The sequence below is a fragment of the Priapulus caudatus genome, unplaced genomic scaffold (genome assembly GCF_000485595.1).
Source record: "Priapulus caudatus unplaced genomic scaffold, Priapulus_caudatus-5.0.1 Scaffold39, whole genome shotgun sequence".
NCBI lineage: Eukaryota > Metazoa > Priapulida > Priapulimorpha > Priapulimorphida > Priapulidae > Priapulus > Priapulus caudatus.
This window is the reverse complement of record NW_014577100.1, coordinates 38,156-53,885: the sequence shown is the minus strand read 5'-3', so window position 1 is coordinate 53,885 and position 15,730 is coordinate 38,156. Positions and strand designations below refer to the sequence as shown.

Sequence of the window (15,730 nt, the reverse complement as noted above, 5' to 3'; positions counted from 1 at the left end):
GAATAACTTTAGCTCGGGCTAAAGTCGAGATACCTTTTATAGTTATACTGACGTTAGCTCGGGTCTGAAGCGGACCTGAACCACCTCCTGAGGTGGAATAACTTTAGCTCGGGCTAAGTGTTTTCCGACCTTTTATACTGGGGTTTATCCCGCTTCAGGTCCGTGCCTGAAGCGGGATAACCCCCAGTATAAAAGCGGCATCAGTAATGTAAACGACATCTGTAGAACGTCAGTTTTGCGATTACGGTGTTGATTGCGATGTCGCTTATGTTGTTAGTATGTTGTTATTATGCTGTTATGCTTTTATCATGTTTATTATGTTGTTATTATTGTTATTATATTCTTACTATATTTTCTTGTTGTTATTACGCTGTTATTTTGTTGTTATTGTATTGCTATTATGGTGTTATTGTATTGTTATTTTGTTGTTATTGTATTGCTATCATGGTGTTATTATGTTGTTATTATGTTGTTATTGTGTTGCTATTATGGTGTTATTGTATTGTTATTATGTTGTTATTGTGTTGCTATTATGGTGTTATTGTATTGTTATTATGTTGTTATTGTATTGCTATCATGTTGTTATTATGTTGTTATTGTGTTGTTATTATGTTGTTATTGTATTGCTATCATGTTGTTATTGTGTTGCTATTATGGTGTTATTATGTTGCTATTATGGTGTTATTATGTTGCTATTATGGTGTTATTATGTTGCTATTATGGTGTTATTATGTTGTTATTATGTTGTTATTGTATTGCTATCATGTTGTTATTGTGTTGTTATTATGTTGCTATCATGGTGTTATTATGTTGTTATTGTGTTGTTATTGTGTTGTTATTGTGTTGTTATCATGTTGTTATTGTGTTGTTATGTTGATCGTTACACGACTGACGTTAACTTCGGCGCTGTGCGTGTGTTTTCCCTCGCAGACGACCGTGGTGCTGGACGGGCGATCGTGGGCGCTAGCCGAGGTCGAGTCGGCGGCGTTGCCATGGAGCTACGTGCCGGCGGAGTTTGCGGCGTGGCGACGACCCGACCCGCCAGCCGTCGTCACGCAGCACGTGTTCCCGCCGCGACGCTTCGTCATCCTCACCCGCCAGGTGCGTAGGCGGAATGTAGACGGAACGTAGCCGGAATGCTGACAGTACGTAGATGGAGTGCAGACGGAATGTAGACGGAACGTAGGTGGAAGGTAGACGGAATGCAGGTGGAACATAGAAGCAATGTAGCCGGAACATGGACGAAACATAGATAGAATGTAGACAGAATGTAGAAGAAATGTAGACGGACTATAGATAGAACGTAGACGGAATGTAGATAGAATATAAATGGAATCTATGTGTCATCATTGTGGTATTCGGTGAAGTTAGGCAGTGAAAGCTAGATGCGTGTATCGTTCCAGATGATTGTTAAAGCTCAGTTAAAATCAATGCTTGCCTTTAGTGCTGCTGTCACCATGCCATTCTTCACGCGGCAATGTTTTTATTTGCTGTCCAAGATTTATAACGTTAGATTGCCGAGTGCGTTTCGTGACGGTTACTCTATGAAGATTGCATTTGCCTTAAACAACGATACGTAATAAATTAGATGGGAATTCACCGACTGAAATTGCCTCCCACACTTGCGAAACTTTGCTTATGCACCAGATGTACTTATATTAAAATCTTACGCGCTGCAGGGTAGCTATCTGTTTGATTTGCTGAGACCAGTGGACCAGCTGAAACAGCTTCTGGTGAGGAACAGCGGGCCGGACTGTGAGGCAGTGAAGGCCTTCTTCACACTGCACCAGGTACGCGCATGTGTACGTATGTGTGTGTGTGTGTGTGTGTGTGCGTCGGTGCGTGCGTGTGTACGTGTGTGTGTGTACGTGTGTGGGGGCGTGCATATGTGCGTGCGTGCGTGCGTGCTTGTGTGTGTGCGTGCGTGCGTGCATGGGCGGTGTGCGGGCGCGTGTGTGTAGGTATGTGTGCCCGTGTGTATGAGTGTTGTATTTTTTATGTGATCATATGACATGATTTTCTTGAGGGTTTAATAATCGGCACCATCTACTTCAAATCTTAGCATTTTCAATCTAATTTCAAAACTTATATGAAACATAAATGAAGCCATAATCTCTCCAATGCCAGCATTAATGCTCGTGTGTGTGTGTTTGTGTTTTTAGCGTGAGGTTATAAATGAAGCCATAATCTCTCCAATGCCAGCATTAATGCTCGTGTGTGTGTGTGTTTGTGTTTTTAGCGTGAGGTTATAAATGAAGCCATAATCTCTCCAATGCCAGCATTAATGCTCGTGTGTGTGTGTTTGTGTTTGTGTGCTGCAGGAGGCCCAGGCCGCCGCTACAGCCCTCATCCTCGCTTGCTCCAAGGCTGCCGTCGATCAACAGGTATAGCACGTCGAAACACCCGATTCCTCGATCTGACGAATCATCGGGTCGTTTAAATTAAAAGAAGGCTTGAGAGATGAATTAGTCTTAATTTTAGACGTAACTTCAACCTTTTCTCTTGGACCAGACCTCTACTTACCGCACGTGAAAAACTCGTATTTGTACCTTGTAATTGTTTCGTAATTTAAATTGTAATTGTTTTTAAATTTTTAATGTTTTAATCGTTTACTTGTTTTAATTTTTGTTGTAATTGTTTAAATTTTAATGATTTTGCAATTGCAATTGCATTGTAATTGTAATTGTAATCGTGTGGGAGAAACTCTGCGTGAGTGTATCTGTTGGTGGTCTGCGTTGCGATGTTGCGCAACGATGTTATGTCGCGATGTTGCACAACAATGTTACATCGCGATGTTGCGTGATGATGTTACGTCGCGATGTTGCGTGACGATGTTACATCGCGATGTTGCGTGATGATGTTACGTCGCGATGTTGCGTGATGATGTTACGTCGCGATGTTGCGTGACAATGTTACATCGCGATGTTGCGTGATGATGTTACGTCGCGATGTTGCGTGATGATGTTACGTCGCGATGTTGCGTGACGATGTTACATCGCGATGTTGCGTGATGATGTTACGTCGCGATGTTGCGTGATGATGTTACGTCGCGATGTTGCGTGATGATGTTACGTCGCGATGTTGCGTGACGATGTTACATGACGATGTTACATTGCGATGTTGCGTGATGATGTTACGTCGCAATGTTGCACAACAATGTTACTTCACGATGTTACATGACGATGTTGCACAACAATGTTACTTCACGATGTTACATGACGATGTTACATTGCGATGTTGCGTGACGATGTTACGTCGCAATGTTGCACAACAATGTTACTTCACGATGTTACATGACGATGTTACATTGCGATGTTGCGTGACGATGTTACGTCGCGATGTTGCACAACAATGTTACTTCGCGATGTTACATGACGATGTTACATCGCGATGTTGCACAACAATGTTACTTCGCGATGTTACATGACGATGTTACATCGCGATGTTGCACAACAATGTTACTTCGCGATGTTACATGACGATGTTACATCACGATGTTGCGTGACGATGTTACGTAGTGATGTTGCCTGACCATGTTACGTCGCGATGTTGTATCATGTTGGGTGCGTACGTGACGCGGGCTCGCTAACCGAGGGCTGTCGTTGTCGTGGTTACAGGTGTGTGAGTGGGCGACGCGAGCCTTCTTCCTCTACGGGGGTGAACCGAGGATGGTGTTCCCTGCGGTCGCGGACGGACAGGGATCGCAGACCGTGCTGCAGCCTACCAACCTCATCGGTGCTGGCGCATTCAGTAAGTGACCTGCCTGCCTGTTTTCCTGTCGGACTGCGTGCCTGGCTGCCTGTGTGCCGGCCTGCCTGCCTGCCTGCCTGCCTGCCTACCTGCTTGCCTGCCTGCCCCTGCCTGCCTGCCTGCCGTCTGTATTATATATCTGTCTGCCTGCCTGTTTGCCTGCCTGTATATCTGTCTGCCTGCCTGCTTGCTTGCCTGCTTATCTGCCTACCTGCCTGCCTGCCTGCCTGCCTGCCTGCCTGCCTGCCTGCCTACCTACCTACCTACCTACCTACCTACCTACCTACCTACCTACCTACATACATACCTACCTATCTATCTACCTACTTACCTACCTACCTACCTACCTACTAAGCTCTTACCTACTTGGGGCCATCATTTAGAATGGGGAACTTTGATGCCTCTATTCCAGTGCATTCTGTTCTGGTCAGTTCCTTCCACCCCACGCCAGTTTTCTTAACATCTACCTTCATTCGGTGAGTGGCGTTTCCATCTACCCTCATGCTGAAAGGAGGAATGCCATTACCACGGTTAACTGAGGTGAAATGCCCCAATGGTCTGTTGCATTCCCACGTTTTGCAAAACCTCCATTATAGCTGAGTGTAACCAGGTGCAGAGACCCTGCTAAGCTGTGCAAGGTCCTAGTTGGTCGGTTCACATGCAGTACCAAACGTTTTGTGTAGAATCTGTAGATAATGGTCAGAGTTAGAATTGTAGAATAGTAGAACTCTAGTCTTGTGAGGTTATGGATCGCTTCCATGGGGAGAATCGGTCACTCATTGGTTTTGCCCTTGGCTGTTTCAGGTTCTCCTATGGAAGGCAGCACCACCTTCATGGGTAGTCCTGCTACGGTGGGAAGAGGTAATTGATGATCATGCATGCTCCAACATGAAGTTTGGTCATAATTCTATAGAACTAACGCGCATACACGCACCACCCAAACACGTACACGTGAATAACTGCATCAAACGCACACACGCACTCACGTGTGCACACACATTCTGTTAGAACTATGAGGGTGGTTGAGAATGGAGTAGAAATGAGAAATGCCAGAGATGTAACTTACATGGGCTGTGCGAGGAGGGCAACTACCCACTCAGGTTTCGTGGAGAATGAACACAGGCCTAATAACATCTAAGTAATCATGAAATAATTGCAACAAATCATCGAGAGATATATTTTCCCTCCGCCCTAATCATATTTGTTTTTGTGCGTAACCATTTTAATAATTAATATGAATGATGATTACAGTATAATTTAACATAAATCAAAACAATGAACAAATATTTTATTTTATTTGAAATAGTAAATATCTTGTAAAAAAATATGACAAATTTAAACGTTTTGACGCTCTCTTTCTTCTATGATGCTCTCGTTTCACATTTGTCTCTCACTCCCTCTCTGTCTCTCTCTCTCTCTCTCTCTCTCTCTCTCTCTCTCTCTCTCTCTCTTTATCTCTCTCACTCTCTTTCTGTCTATCCTTCTCTCACTCTTTCTCTCTCTCTCTCTTGTCTATCTCTCTCTTGTCTATCCCTCACTCTCTCTCACTCTCTCGTGCGTACACGCACGCCTGCAGGTTTCAACCCGCAGCAGATGTCGACGCCCAACGTTGCATTCAGCACGCCTGCGATGCGTTCCGGCGGCTTCCAGCAGGTGGCGCCGCCGACGGTGTCGTCGTCGTCGTACGGCCAGCAGCAGCTCGGACCGGAGGTGCAGTTCTCCGGCAAGCACAGCGGCATTCATCTGTACTTCTGCAGGATCCTCGGGTGAGCAGGTCCCCACCGCCGCCATGGTCCCCCTGTACGGGACCGGCCATCAATGATGATAATAATGATAATACTACTACTAATAACAATAATAACAATAGTATAATAATAATAATAATAACAATAATAATAATAATAACAATAATAATAATTACTATTATTCTAATTATTATAATTCCGATTATAATAATTGAAATAATAGATGTGATGCGTCGTGGCTCAATCTCATTAGGAATCGGAATGTGTGCAATTGGCTTATGTGTCTTCTACATTTTCAGTGCTATGTGGGAGTCCAGACTAGTATCAGATTTCCCATACCAGACCTCACAAGGTCAGGCCATTTACGTGAGTACCAGCCTCTAGTTTCACAAGAAATCACACCGTGAGGTGTTTTGGTATACCAACGATGTATGTTGTATGATTAACAGTTGACGAGAAATTATGCGCAACTCGTTTGTGCTCGGTTACAATTTTTGATGACAATTGATAACACATTACGATGACGCGAGGATACGTGATAGGTAACCGCTGCCTGTGTTCTGCGACGATCGACACTGACACGTATGACATGATAACAGTAATGGCAGTGATGATGATGATGACAACGGCCCCAACAACGATGGCAGTGACGATGACGATGACGGCGACGATTACGATGACAGTTACGAGGGTGACAGACGACGGTGACGGAATGTGAGTAACCGCGCATGACCCACCCTCTCTCCTGCGTCGTCATTACAGTTGTCGAGCAGCTACAGCAGCGAAGAGCTAGGCTGGTACGTCGAGCAGCTCACCGCTCTCAAGCTGTTCCTCGAGAGAAACCAGCAGTTCAGCAGCAACAACGCCACGCCCGACAGGTAGCCTCCTCCCTTCCTGCCCCCGCACCTGCCCCCCACCCTGCCCTCGCCAGCAGCTAGCCTCAATCCTCCTGCTACGCGAATTCTATGGTTTACGAACGTCACTTTTTCTTAGAATTCTTGTATTCTTATTCTATTCTTCTAATCTTATATTCTACTCCGATGATTTATTGTAATCAAATTGAGTAGTAGCAGCAGCAGCAGTACCACCACCAGCAGCAGTAGCAGCAGCAGTAGCAGCAGCAGCAGCAGTAGCAGCAGCAGTAGCAGCAGCAGCACCTCTACCACCTCAGCAGAGCGAGCAGTGCACTTACACCACCACCATCCACCACCACCACCAGCAGCAGTGGACCACTACCACCACTAGCAGTCAGCACAGCAGCAGCAGCAGCAGCAGCAGCAGCAGCAGCAGACGTCACATGCATCACTCATGGTTCCTCATGTGCATGTTGCAGGGGAGGGATGCTGCCGCAGAACGTGCATCAGCGCATGCTCAGCTTCATGCAGCCTGACGCGACCGTGTCCGTATCGGCCGCCGGACACATGGACCAGGTCCAGCAGCAGCTGCAGTCCAAGTACCAAGGTGTGTGCAGCGTCTGTGTCCGTCCAACTCTCTCTACGTTTGTCTCGCGTGTACCGACGCCATCTGCCTGTGCGGGTCCGTACGGGAGAAGTTTCACGCGGTTGTTGTTGTTGTTGTTGTGGTTGTTGTTGTTGTTGTTGTTGTTGGTATTTTGTTGTGGTTGTTGACGGTGCTGGTCATTTTCCATATAGTTTTACATAGTTTTTGTGGTTGTTGTTGTTTATAGCTGAGGTGCAGGAGCAGGAGAAGAGTTTGTTGTTATTGTTGTTGTTATCATTATTGTTGTTGTTTACAGCTGAGGCGAAGGTGCAGGAAAAGAAATTGTTGTTAATGTTGTTGTTATTGTTGTTGTTGTTGTTTACAGCTGAGGCTCAGGTGCAGGAGAAGAGCTCGTTGTTATTGTTTTTGTGGTTGTTGTTTATAGCTGAGGTGCAGGTGCAGGAGAAGAGTTTGTTGTTATTATTGTTGTTATTGTTTACAGCTGAGACACAAGAGAAGAGATAGTTATTATTGTTGTTGTTGTTTACAGCTGAGGCTCAGGCGCAGGAGAAGAGCTCGTTGATGAACCTGTATCGTCTCGTTGTGCGAGCGTGTGAGACAATCGGTCTCTGGAAGATCCTCTGTGACCATCAGTTCCACATCGTTGTAGCCAACCTCAGCCGGGTGAGGGATCTCATGTCCATCTTGCAGTCACTGACATTGTGCACATTCACACACATATATATAAATATAAAAATAGCATGAGCTGTAAATTTTTTATAATAAATTATTTAAAAAATTATTCATTTAAAAAAAGGTGTCAATAAAAAAACCACCCCAATTTAATTTTATCTGCATGGTTATCTGTGTGTTTTTACTTGTATATAATGATATATATATATATTCTATATTTATATATAAGTTATGTTCATAATATTCCTATTACATATTACTTTACATATACACATTGTATTTCATTGTGTGTTACATTCATATTCATATTAAAAATTAGCCGATCGTATATACATTACAAACATATTAAATATCGTATTTACTTGATCATACATACCCATATGATAATATTCAATGTATAGATAGTTTTCACATGAATGTTAAGTATTGTTGGCTATTTATAGGAGATGCAGTCTCAGCTACACACTCTCACGTTTAAGGAGTTTGTCATCGCAGGCAAGGAGGTACGAAACGCTATGTGTAGAACAATCACGTCGTTGACCCATCGTATGAAATACAATTCATTATATATTGCCAGAAGTACAGAATAGGCGTGTACGTCGTCAGTAACGTCGTATATGGTTGCGACGTAATAGGAGTGTAACCGGTCATGGCTTTTGCTCTTGAAGTGTTTTGAAAATGTTATGACAGTTTAGTATTGTGAAACTCTATGTATTTATGATGTTTATGACAGTTGGCTTCAGCTGGTGCACTTTTGTCATGTACGCAAATGCATGCAAATTTTTCACGAAGTATTTCCAGAATTCTTCGTTACTTGTGCTTCTGTCTATCATATCGATCTGATATCGAAATTCCTAATGATGGTCACGAAAAACAAAGCGAAAAAAAGCAGGTGTCGTAAATTCTTCTGCAGCGGTATTATGCCACAGCATGTACAATGTGTATAAGAGTAAAGCGAGATGGTGATTCCTTTAGCGAGGTCGACTCACGCGTGAGAGCTTTACCTATACCTTTACCTTTACCTTTTTCTATTTAGATCGCGAACAGCCTGATCCTGTGTCTGATCAGCCGTTACCTTGGCGACAACGCGACGACAGACGCCATTAGCAGCAGACTGCGCGAGGTGTGTCCGTCGCTGTACAGCCACAATGACTCCGTCTGTGCGAAGGTACATGCCACGCTAAAGCTCTCACGCGCTTGACATTACGTGTACAGCTCAGGAGCCTGTTTCGTCAAGAAACATCAGATAGTTCCGCATGTTGTGACTCTAAAATGTCCCGACTTTTGAAGTGAAGTGTTATGATCAAAAGTATATGTATCATATTGTAGAGACTTGAGGTTATAATATTTATCTCTCTCGCTCTCTCTTTTCTCTCTCTCTCTCTCTCTCTCTCTCTCTCTCTCTCTCTCTCTCTCTCTATCTCTCACTCGGTCCCTTTCGGTCATGCAACGATGAATTATAACTATTTATGATTCGTGCAGCAGCAAAGGTTGTGACATTTTAGACCTATGGTAGTCGTAACTGTTTACGGTGTTTTTGACGATGGAGCGCTAGGATCTAACGATATATCGTGTACTTACCCTAGTCGGACTGACGTGTTGAATGCTAGGATGGCGCTTTATTACTCTTACCAAGTCATACTAACATTACTTTTAAGCCACGCGGACTGGTTACGTCTATACGTGGGGGAAATGTCAGAGTGAATGGGATAAATTAATGATTAAGCAGTGAAGATAAGACCAAGTTTGTTAAACAGGGGGCCCGTTATTCGTTCATCATGTTGAATCAGAAAAAATAACAAAGATGGCCGCAACCATGGATACGGGACGAGGCCCCTTCACTTCACACTTGTGATCAAACGTGCTGTCTCCCTGTGACTGAGCAGTCGTCCTTCTCACATCTGTCTCTCATTACCTCACCTGTGTTTCGTTATTACCTCGTTAAGCCCATCGCTAATGACCGCGCGCGTGTGTCGTCGTCGCAGGCGAGCGAGGTGCTGCAGATGTCGAAGTCAACGCAGAACAAGCAGGACAGGCACGGCATGCTGGAGGAGTCGCTGCAGAGATACAAGGAGATCTCCACGCAGCTCAACCTGCCACTCATCTGCAGCCAGTTCCAGGAAGGTGCGTCCGTCACTCGTACGAGCGCGTGTGAGAGAGAGAAGAGAGGAGAGAGAGAGAGAGGTAGGGGAGAGGGTGAGGGAGAGGGGGAGAGGGGGAGTGATACAAGGAGATCTCCACGCAGCTCAACCTGCCACTCATCTGCAGCCAGTTCCAGGAAGGTGTGTCCGTCACTCGTACCAGCGCGTGTGAGAGAGAAGAGAGGAGAGAGAGAGAGAGAGAGAGAGAGAGAGAGAGAGAGAGAGAGAGAGAGGGGAGAGGGTGAGGGAGAGGGGGAGTGATACAAGGAGATCTCCACGCAGCTCAACCTGCCACTCATCTGCAGCCAGTTCCAGGAAGGTGCGTCTGTCACTTCCGGTAATGGCGCCCAGTGAATAAGACGTGTTGTACATCGGCTCCCATATATTTTGAGAAAGTTAAAGGAAAAGTATCCAAAAATTTACATATTATGCGTGGAGCTAAGCAGAAGGTCTCGAAAAACTCCATGCACAACTACGTGATGAGACAAAACAAGGAACGAAAGGAGACAGTGGAGATTTCTATGAACGCTGAACCCGGCACTTCAGTTAGCGTGGCTACTGCAATGGCGCACATCGATAAAGCAGGTGCCGAAGTCACGAACGCAGAGCTGCGAGAACTCGTCGTCGGCCAAAATGACAAGTCTGAATAACAAATTAGTAAGGCGGGGTCTTTCCCCCGACGTCACAGAGCAGATCACACTATTAACCGAACAAAATGGAAAACCTAGAGATGCGAGGTTGACTCGGTACAAATAAACCCAGAGCGGACGATCTGAGCACCAGCTACCAAAATTTAACACAAGCAAGTCGAAACACTAAAGCAGTCGCGTCCTAACATAACGCCAAGTCCACGGCAGAAAGTATAACCTCCTTATCTATGGAGTCGAGGGATACGAGAATGAACCAGCACGCACTATAGAAAGAATAAAAAAATTTGCAGTCGATGACCTAAAACTGGAAGAACAATACGTGATGAAATTATCAATCCGCAACGCACATCGCCTAAGGAAACGTGACAACGGACCCACACCGATAATCGTCGTTTTCGGATACTGGACAGAGAGAGAAACCTTTCTACGCGCGGGGAGAAACCTAGCCGGAACCGACAAGAGCATCAGAACAGATTTGCCGCCCGAGCTGAAACGAAAACAAGGGATGCTGGCGCGTAAAGCTTTCGAGCTCCGAAGTGAGCAACATATTCAAGCCAGGGTCGTAGAACGCGGCATCGATATCTGCATCGAAACAAGAAAAAACAGTACGGAGCCCTGGAAGAAGCGATCGGGAGACTGAAGAATCTTGGGCGAATATGTGCAAATACAATAGGCATGTATCTGTATCTTTAAAATCAGCGGTTCAATTAGCCCAAAACTACGAACATATCGAGTGCTTTTAGGGAGGCTCGACGATCGAACACGGCGCCAGCCAATCAGAAGCGCCGTCACGAATTTACTTCGGGGAAGCCAGATGATAACGGCTAACGTATGGAAGATAACCGTAAGGGCGTAGATAAATGCAATTATAACCTTTTAGTTTAATATAGATAATAATTTCAGAAAATTTTTGTACCATTAATATACTGATGGGAGCCGATGTGCTAGTCTTAATTTTCACCCATATGGCGTTCTCACCAGGAAGTGTATACGTGTATATGTGGTCTGGTATGTGTGTCTGGCTTCTATACAGTAGTAATACTATGCTATCCCTAGTTCAACAGCATTATTACAGATTACCTTCATAAACAGAACAGTAATAAAATGGCTCAGTTAAACATACAATCTCTAAATACTAGAGGCCTGGCAAATCTAATTAAACGTAGGCACTTTTTCAAACGATTTCGGGAACAAAATGTGCACATATGCTGTCTACAAGATATTCATATTGACTCCAAATTTGTAAATCGGGTCAAGGCAGAATGGGGTTTAAGCGCAATTATATGTCCATTCACATCAAACGCGAGAGGCGTGGCAGTTCTATTTAATACTGGTTTTGAATACAAAATACACAGATGCGAAATAGACCCTTATGGAAATTTTATTATTCTAGATATTACCCTATCAAACCAAGTGCAGTTTACATTGGTTAACCTGTATGGACCAAATGATGACAACCCTGAATTATATACAAATATATTTAACATTATTGAAGATTTTGGTAACGTAAATTACATCCTATGCGGAGATTGGAACTTAGTTATATATTCGGAAAAAGACCTTTTTAACTATAAAGCGGTTAATAACCCCAGAGCACGTAACCTAGTTTTGTCAGGTATGGCAGAGAAGGGTCTAGTAGACATATGGAGAGCATTCCATGAAAATGATCAACATTTTACATGGTCAAAAAGAAACCCTATTAAAATGGCGCGCTTAGACTTCTTTCTGGCCACTGAGAATCTATTATCAATTTTTTCAGATGCGTATATTCTCCCGAAGTATAAATCGGACCGTGCTTCCGTGAATGTTACTCTTAACACATCTTTTGAAGAGCACAGAAAAGGATACTGGAAATTTAATAACTCGTTACTCTAAATACGTTAAACTAATAAAAAATGAGATAATAAATATAAAATCCATTTATGCTGCCTAACCCTATAACCCAGAGTATATATCAACCTGTCAATGTAAAGATCTTCAACTCAATATCACGGATCAACAATTTTGCGAAACGCTATTAGTCCAGCTCAGAGGAAAAATCATTTCTTATGCCTCTCGTAAAAAACAGAAAAACCGTGAATCAGAAAAAACATTAGAGCAAAAAATTAAAACGCTGGATGACCAAATAAAAGCACACCCCAAGACTGCAAGAACCAACCTAGATATTTTAGAAAATTTAAATTTAGAATTAGAAGATATTCGAAACAACCACGTTAGGGGGAATGTGATTCGATCTAGAGCAAGATGGCATGAGCTAGGTGAAAAACCAACATCCTATTTCTGTAATCTGGAAAATAGAAACCACATGAATAAAACGATACTAGAACTAAAAAAAGAGGATGGATCTTCAGTGATGAACCGAAACGGAATCCTACAAACACAAAAACTTTTCTATGAAAAATTATATGCATGTAAAAATGACTATATCACTAACGCATGTTTTTTCGAAAAGCTCAATATAGAGGATATACCAACACTATCAGAAAACGAAAAAACTAGTCTTGAAGGTTCAATCACATATAAAGAACTTTTAGAAGCGCTAAAAAGATTCCAAAATAATACAAGCCCGGGTTTGGATGGATATACTTCCGAATTCTTTCAATTCTTTTGGTGCGACATTGGACAGTTTTTACTGCGTTCCATTAACTATGCCTATGGCAATAACACAATGTCCATAACAAAAAAGCAAGGTCTGATAACCTGCATACTTAAACCAGGTAAACCACGTAATCGTCTAAAAAAACTGGCGTCCAATCTCTCTACTAAATCTGTCTTATAAACTTACGTCATCCTGCATAGCCGAAAGAATCAAGGCAGTTCTAGACAGGCTAATAAATGAGGATCAAAAAGGCTTTATTCCAGGGAGATTTATTGGCGAAAATATTCGGCTATTGTATAACATTATTTTTGAGACCCAGATGCAAAATACAGCAGGAATGTTATTACTAATTGATTTTGAGAAAGCTTTTGACACAATTTCCTGGGGTTTCATTAAAAAGGCCCTTGATGTTTTTAATTTTAGAGATTCATTTAAAAAATGGATTCAACTGTTTCAAAGAGGTACAGAATCCTGCATCACACAAAATGGACACTTTTCAAGTTTCCTGAAACTAGGTAGAGGCTGCAGACAAGGGTACCCAATCTCTCCCTACATATTTGTTATGTGTGCTGAGCTTCTGGGGATTGCAGTTAGGCATAATAAGAGCATTAAAGGCAATAAACTGTGGGATCAAGTTTTTAAAATATCACAATACGCAGATGATACTTCCTTCGTATTAGATGGTAGTGAAGAATCACTAAGAGAATCTATGAGCACTCTAAGATAGTTTAACAATGTCTCAGAACTCAAGGTGAATATGGATAAAATTAAAGCTGTCTGGCTAAGGTCGATGCGCGAGTCAGATCGACGTTTTTGCAGAGAAAACGATCTTGATTGGTCAAACTCTTTTACTACCTTAGGCGTGGATTTTCCAGTTTTAGATATATTCTCTATTACCAAACGTAATATTATGCCAAGGCTACAAAACATGAAAGCCCTTCTTAGTACTTGGTCCTATCGTAACCTAACTCCGCTGGGGAAAATCACAGTGATTAAATCTTTTGCTCTATCTAAAATTAGCCACTTATTGATATCGCTTCCAAATCCCAGTGTTGAAACTATAAAGGAAATTGATACTATGTTTTCTCAATTTATCTGGAATAAAAAGCCTCAAAAAATTAAAAAGTCAATGTTAGTAAAAATGTATGATGAGGGGGGTTTGAAAATGGTTAAAATGGAAAATTATGTAAACAGTCTAAAATTATCATGGGTTAGAAGATATTGTCTAAAACAGAATACTTGGAGTGTATTTCCTGAAAGATACAGTGTCAACACCATACTAACAATGGGCCCTACGTGCCTAAAGCAGGTTCCAAAAATTGAAAATCCATTTAGGTCAGATGTCGTGTCTGCATGAAAAAAATTTAGTGGAAAATTTATACCCGGCACTTTAACAGATATATTGAACCAACCACTTTGGGAAAATCCTTCTGTAAAACTAGAACTTATCAAGGCATGGCAGAATAAAATTTTTATACGTTTTGGGGATCTTGTAAAAAAAATAGTAACATTAAAACACTACAGGAATTAAGATCAGACTTCAAAATAACTATTACCTTTCTTGATTATCATAGATTAATAAAGGCAGTACCCAAAACATAGCTAGATAAAATTATGGCCCAACAAATTCCGCATTGTGGGGTTATACTCTTACAGTTGCAGGCTATTCTAGCGGTTAAAAAAGGCTGTGGTGCTTACACAAATATTTATTCCCAGAGTAAAATAGATATTTCATTCTCCCAAAATAAATGGAGGCGGGATCTTGCTTTTCGAGATGATTATAGTATTAACTAGAAAAGAATATATAGGCTACCCTTTTTAGTTACACTTGACACACGTTTGAGATACTTCCAACACAAGATACTCCATCGTATCTTCCCAACAAATAAATATCTTGCCCTTGTTAATATCAAGGATTTTGACAAATGCTCCTTCTGTGGATCCTACATAGAATCAATGATCCACCTGCTTGTTGAATGTGAATACGTACTACAGTTATGGTTGGACTTGCGGCAGTGGTTGGGCTTATGCGGCTATGTATATATTAGATGGCTTTCACCCATGGATATTATACTAAGAAACCCTGAGGAAGACATAACATTAAATTTTATAATATTAATCATCAAATATGTCATCTATAGATGCAAACCAAGCGGTAGGAGCCTAAACATTGCTGCAGTTAAGGCATACCTGAAATACGTAATGGAAGTTGAAAAATATATTGCTACGACAAACAACAAGATTGAACAATTTTATGGTAAATGGGCAACTCTATTACATAAATTATAACAATATAAATCACATTTTAGTGTGTTTGTGTGTGTGTGTGCGCGCGCGCGCGCACATCTACGTGTACGTATGCGTGTGTGTGTGCATGTAAATATATAAGACATGAGTAGGATATAAATGTTTGTCATATAATATTACATGATGTTTAGTAAAATTGTTCTTTTCATGCTCAAGGCCTACAGCTACTACTATGCTAATTACCTTCATTTATGAACTTCTTGTAACGAAGTATAATTAGTATGCTCATATATGCACTACTTTGTAAAACTGTTTATGTCATTTACCTGTTTTCACCATCACTGATCTATGTTACCATCACAGTGTTGTAGATATTCTGTATAACGTATAATATAATGTAATGTACATATGTGTTTCTGGAAATAAAGGACATTATAAAAAAAAAAAAGGTGCGACAAAGCAGCT

The 15,730-nt window shown here is 42.1% G+C and overlaps 1 protein-coding gene across 1 annotated transcript in view; it reads left to right on the top strand.

Moving 5' to 3' along the window:
• Positions 1 to 15,730, top strand: part of LOC106819451 (nuclear pore complex protein Nup155-like) — a gene marked incomplete at its 3' end in the record, with an annotated part of 30,957 nt that overhangs the window by 10,995 nt on the left and 4,232 nt on the right. The window contains exons 14-26 of the mRNA XM_014824086.1: positions 931 to 1,101; positions 1,680 to 1,790; positions 2,322 to 2,384; positions 3,618 to 3,750; positions 4,555 to 4,611; positions 5,327 to 5,516; positions 5,795 to 5,861; positions 6,258 to 6,373; positions 6,829 to 6,956; positions 7,486 to 7,619; positions 8,072 to 8,131; positions 8,665 to 8,796; positions 9,614 to 9,752. Of these exons, the coding sequence (XP_014679572.1) occupies positions 931 to 1,101; positions 1,680 to 1,790; positions 2,322 to 2,384; positions 3,618 to 3,750; positions 4,555 to 4,611; positions 5,327 to 5,516; positions 5,795 to 5,861; positions 6,258 to 6,373; positions 6,829 to 6,956; positions 7,486 to 7,619; positions 8,072 to 8,131; positions 8,665 to 8,796; positions 9,614 to 9,752 (1,501 nt within the window). The remainder of the gene's footprint in view (positions 1 to 930; positions 1,102 to 1,679; positions 1,791 to 2,321; positions 2,385 to 3,617; positions 3,751 to 4,554; positions 4,612 to 5,326; positions 5,517 to 5,794; positions 5,862 to 6,257; positions 6,374 to 6,828; positions 6,957 to 7,485; positions 7,620 to 8,071; positions 8,132 to 8,664; positions 8,797 to 9,613; positions 9,753 to 15,730) is intronic.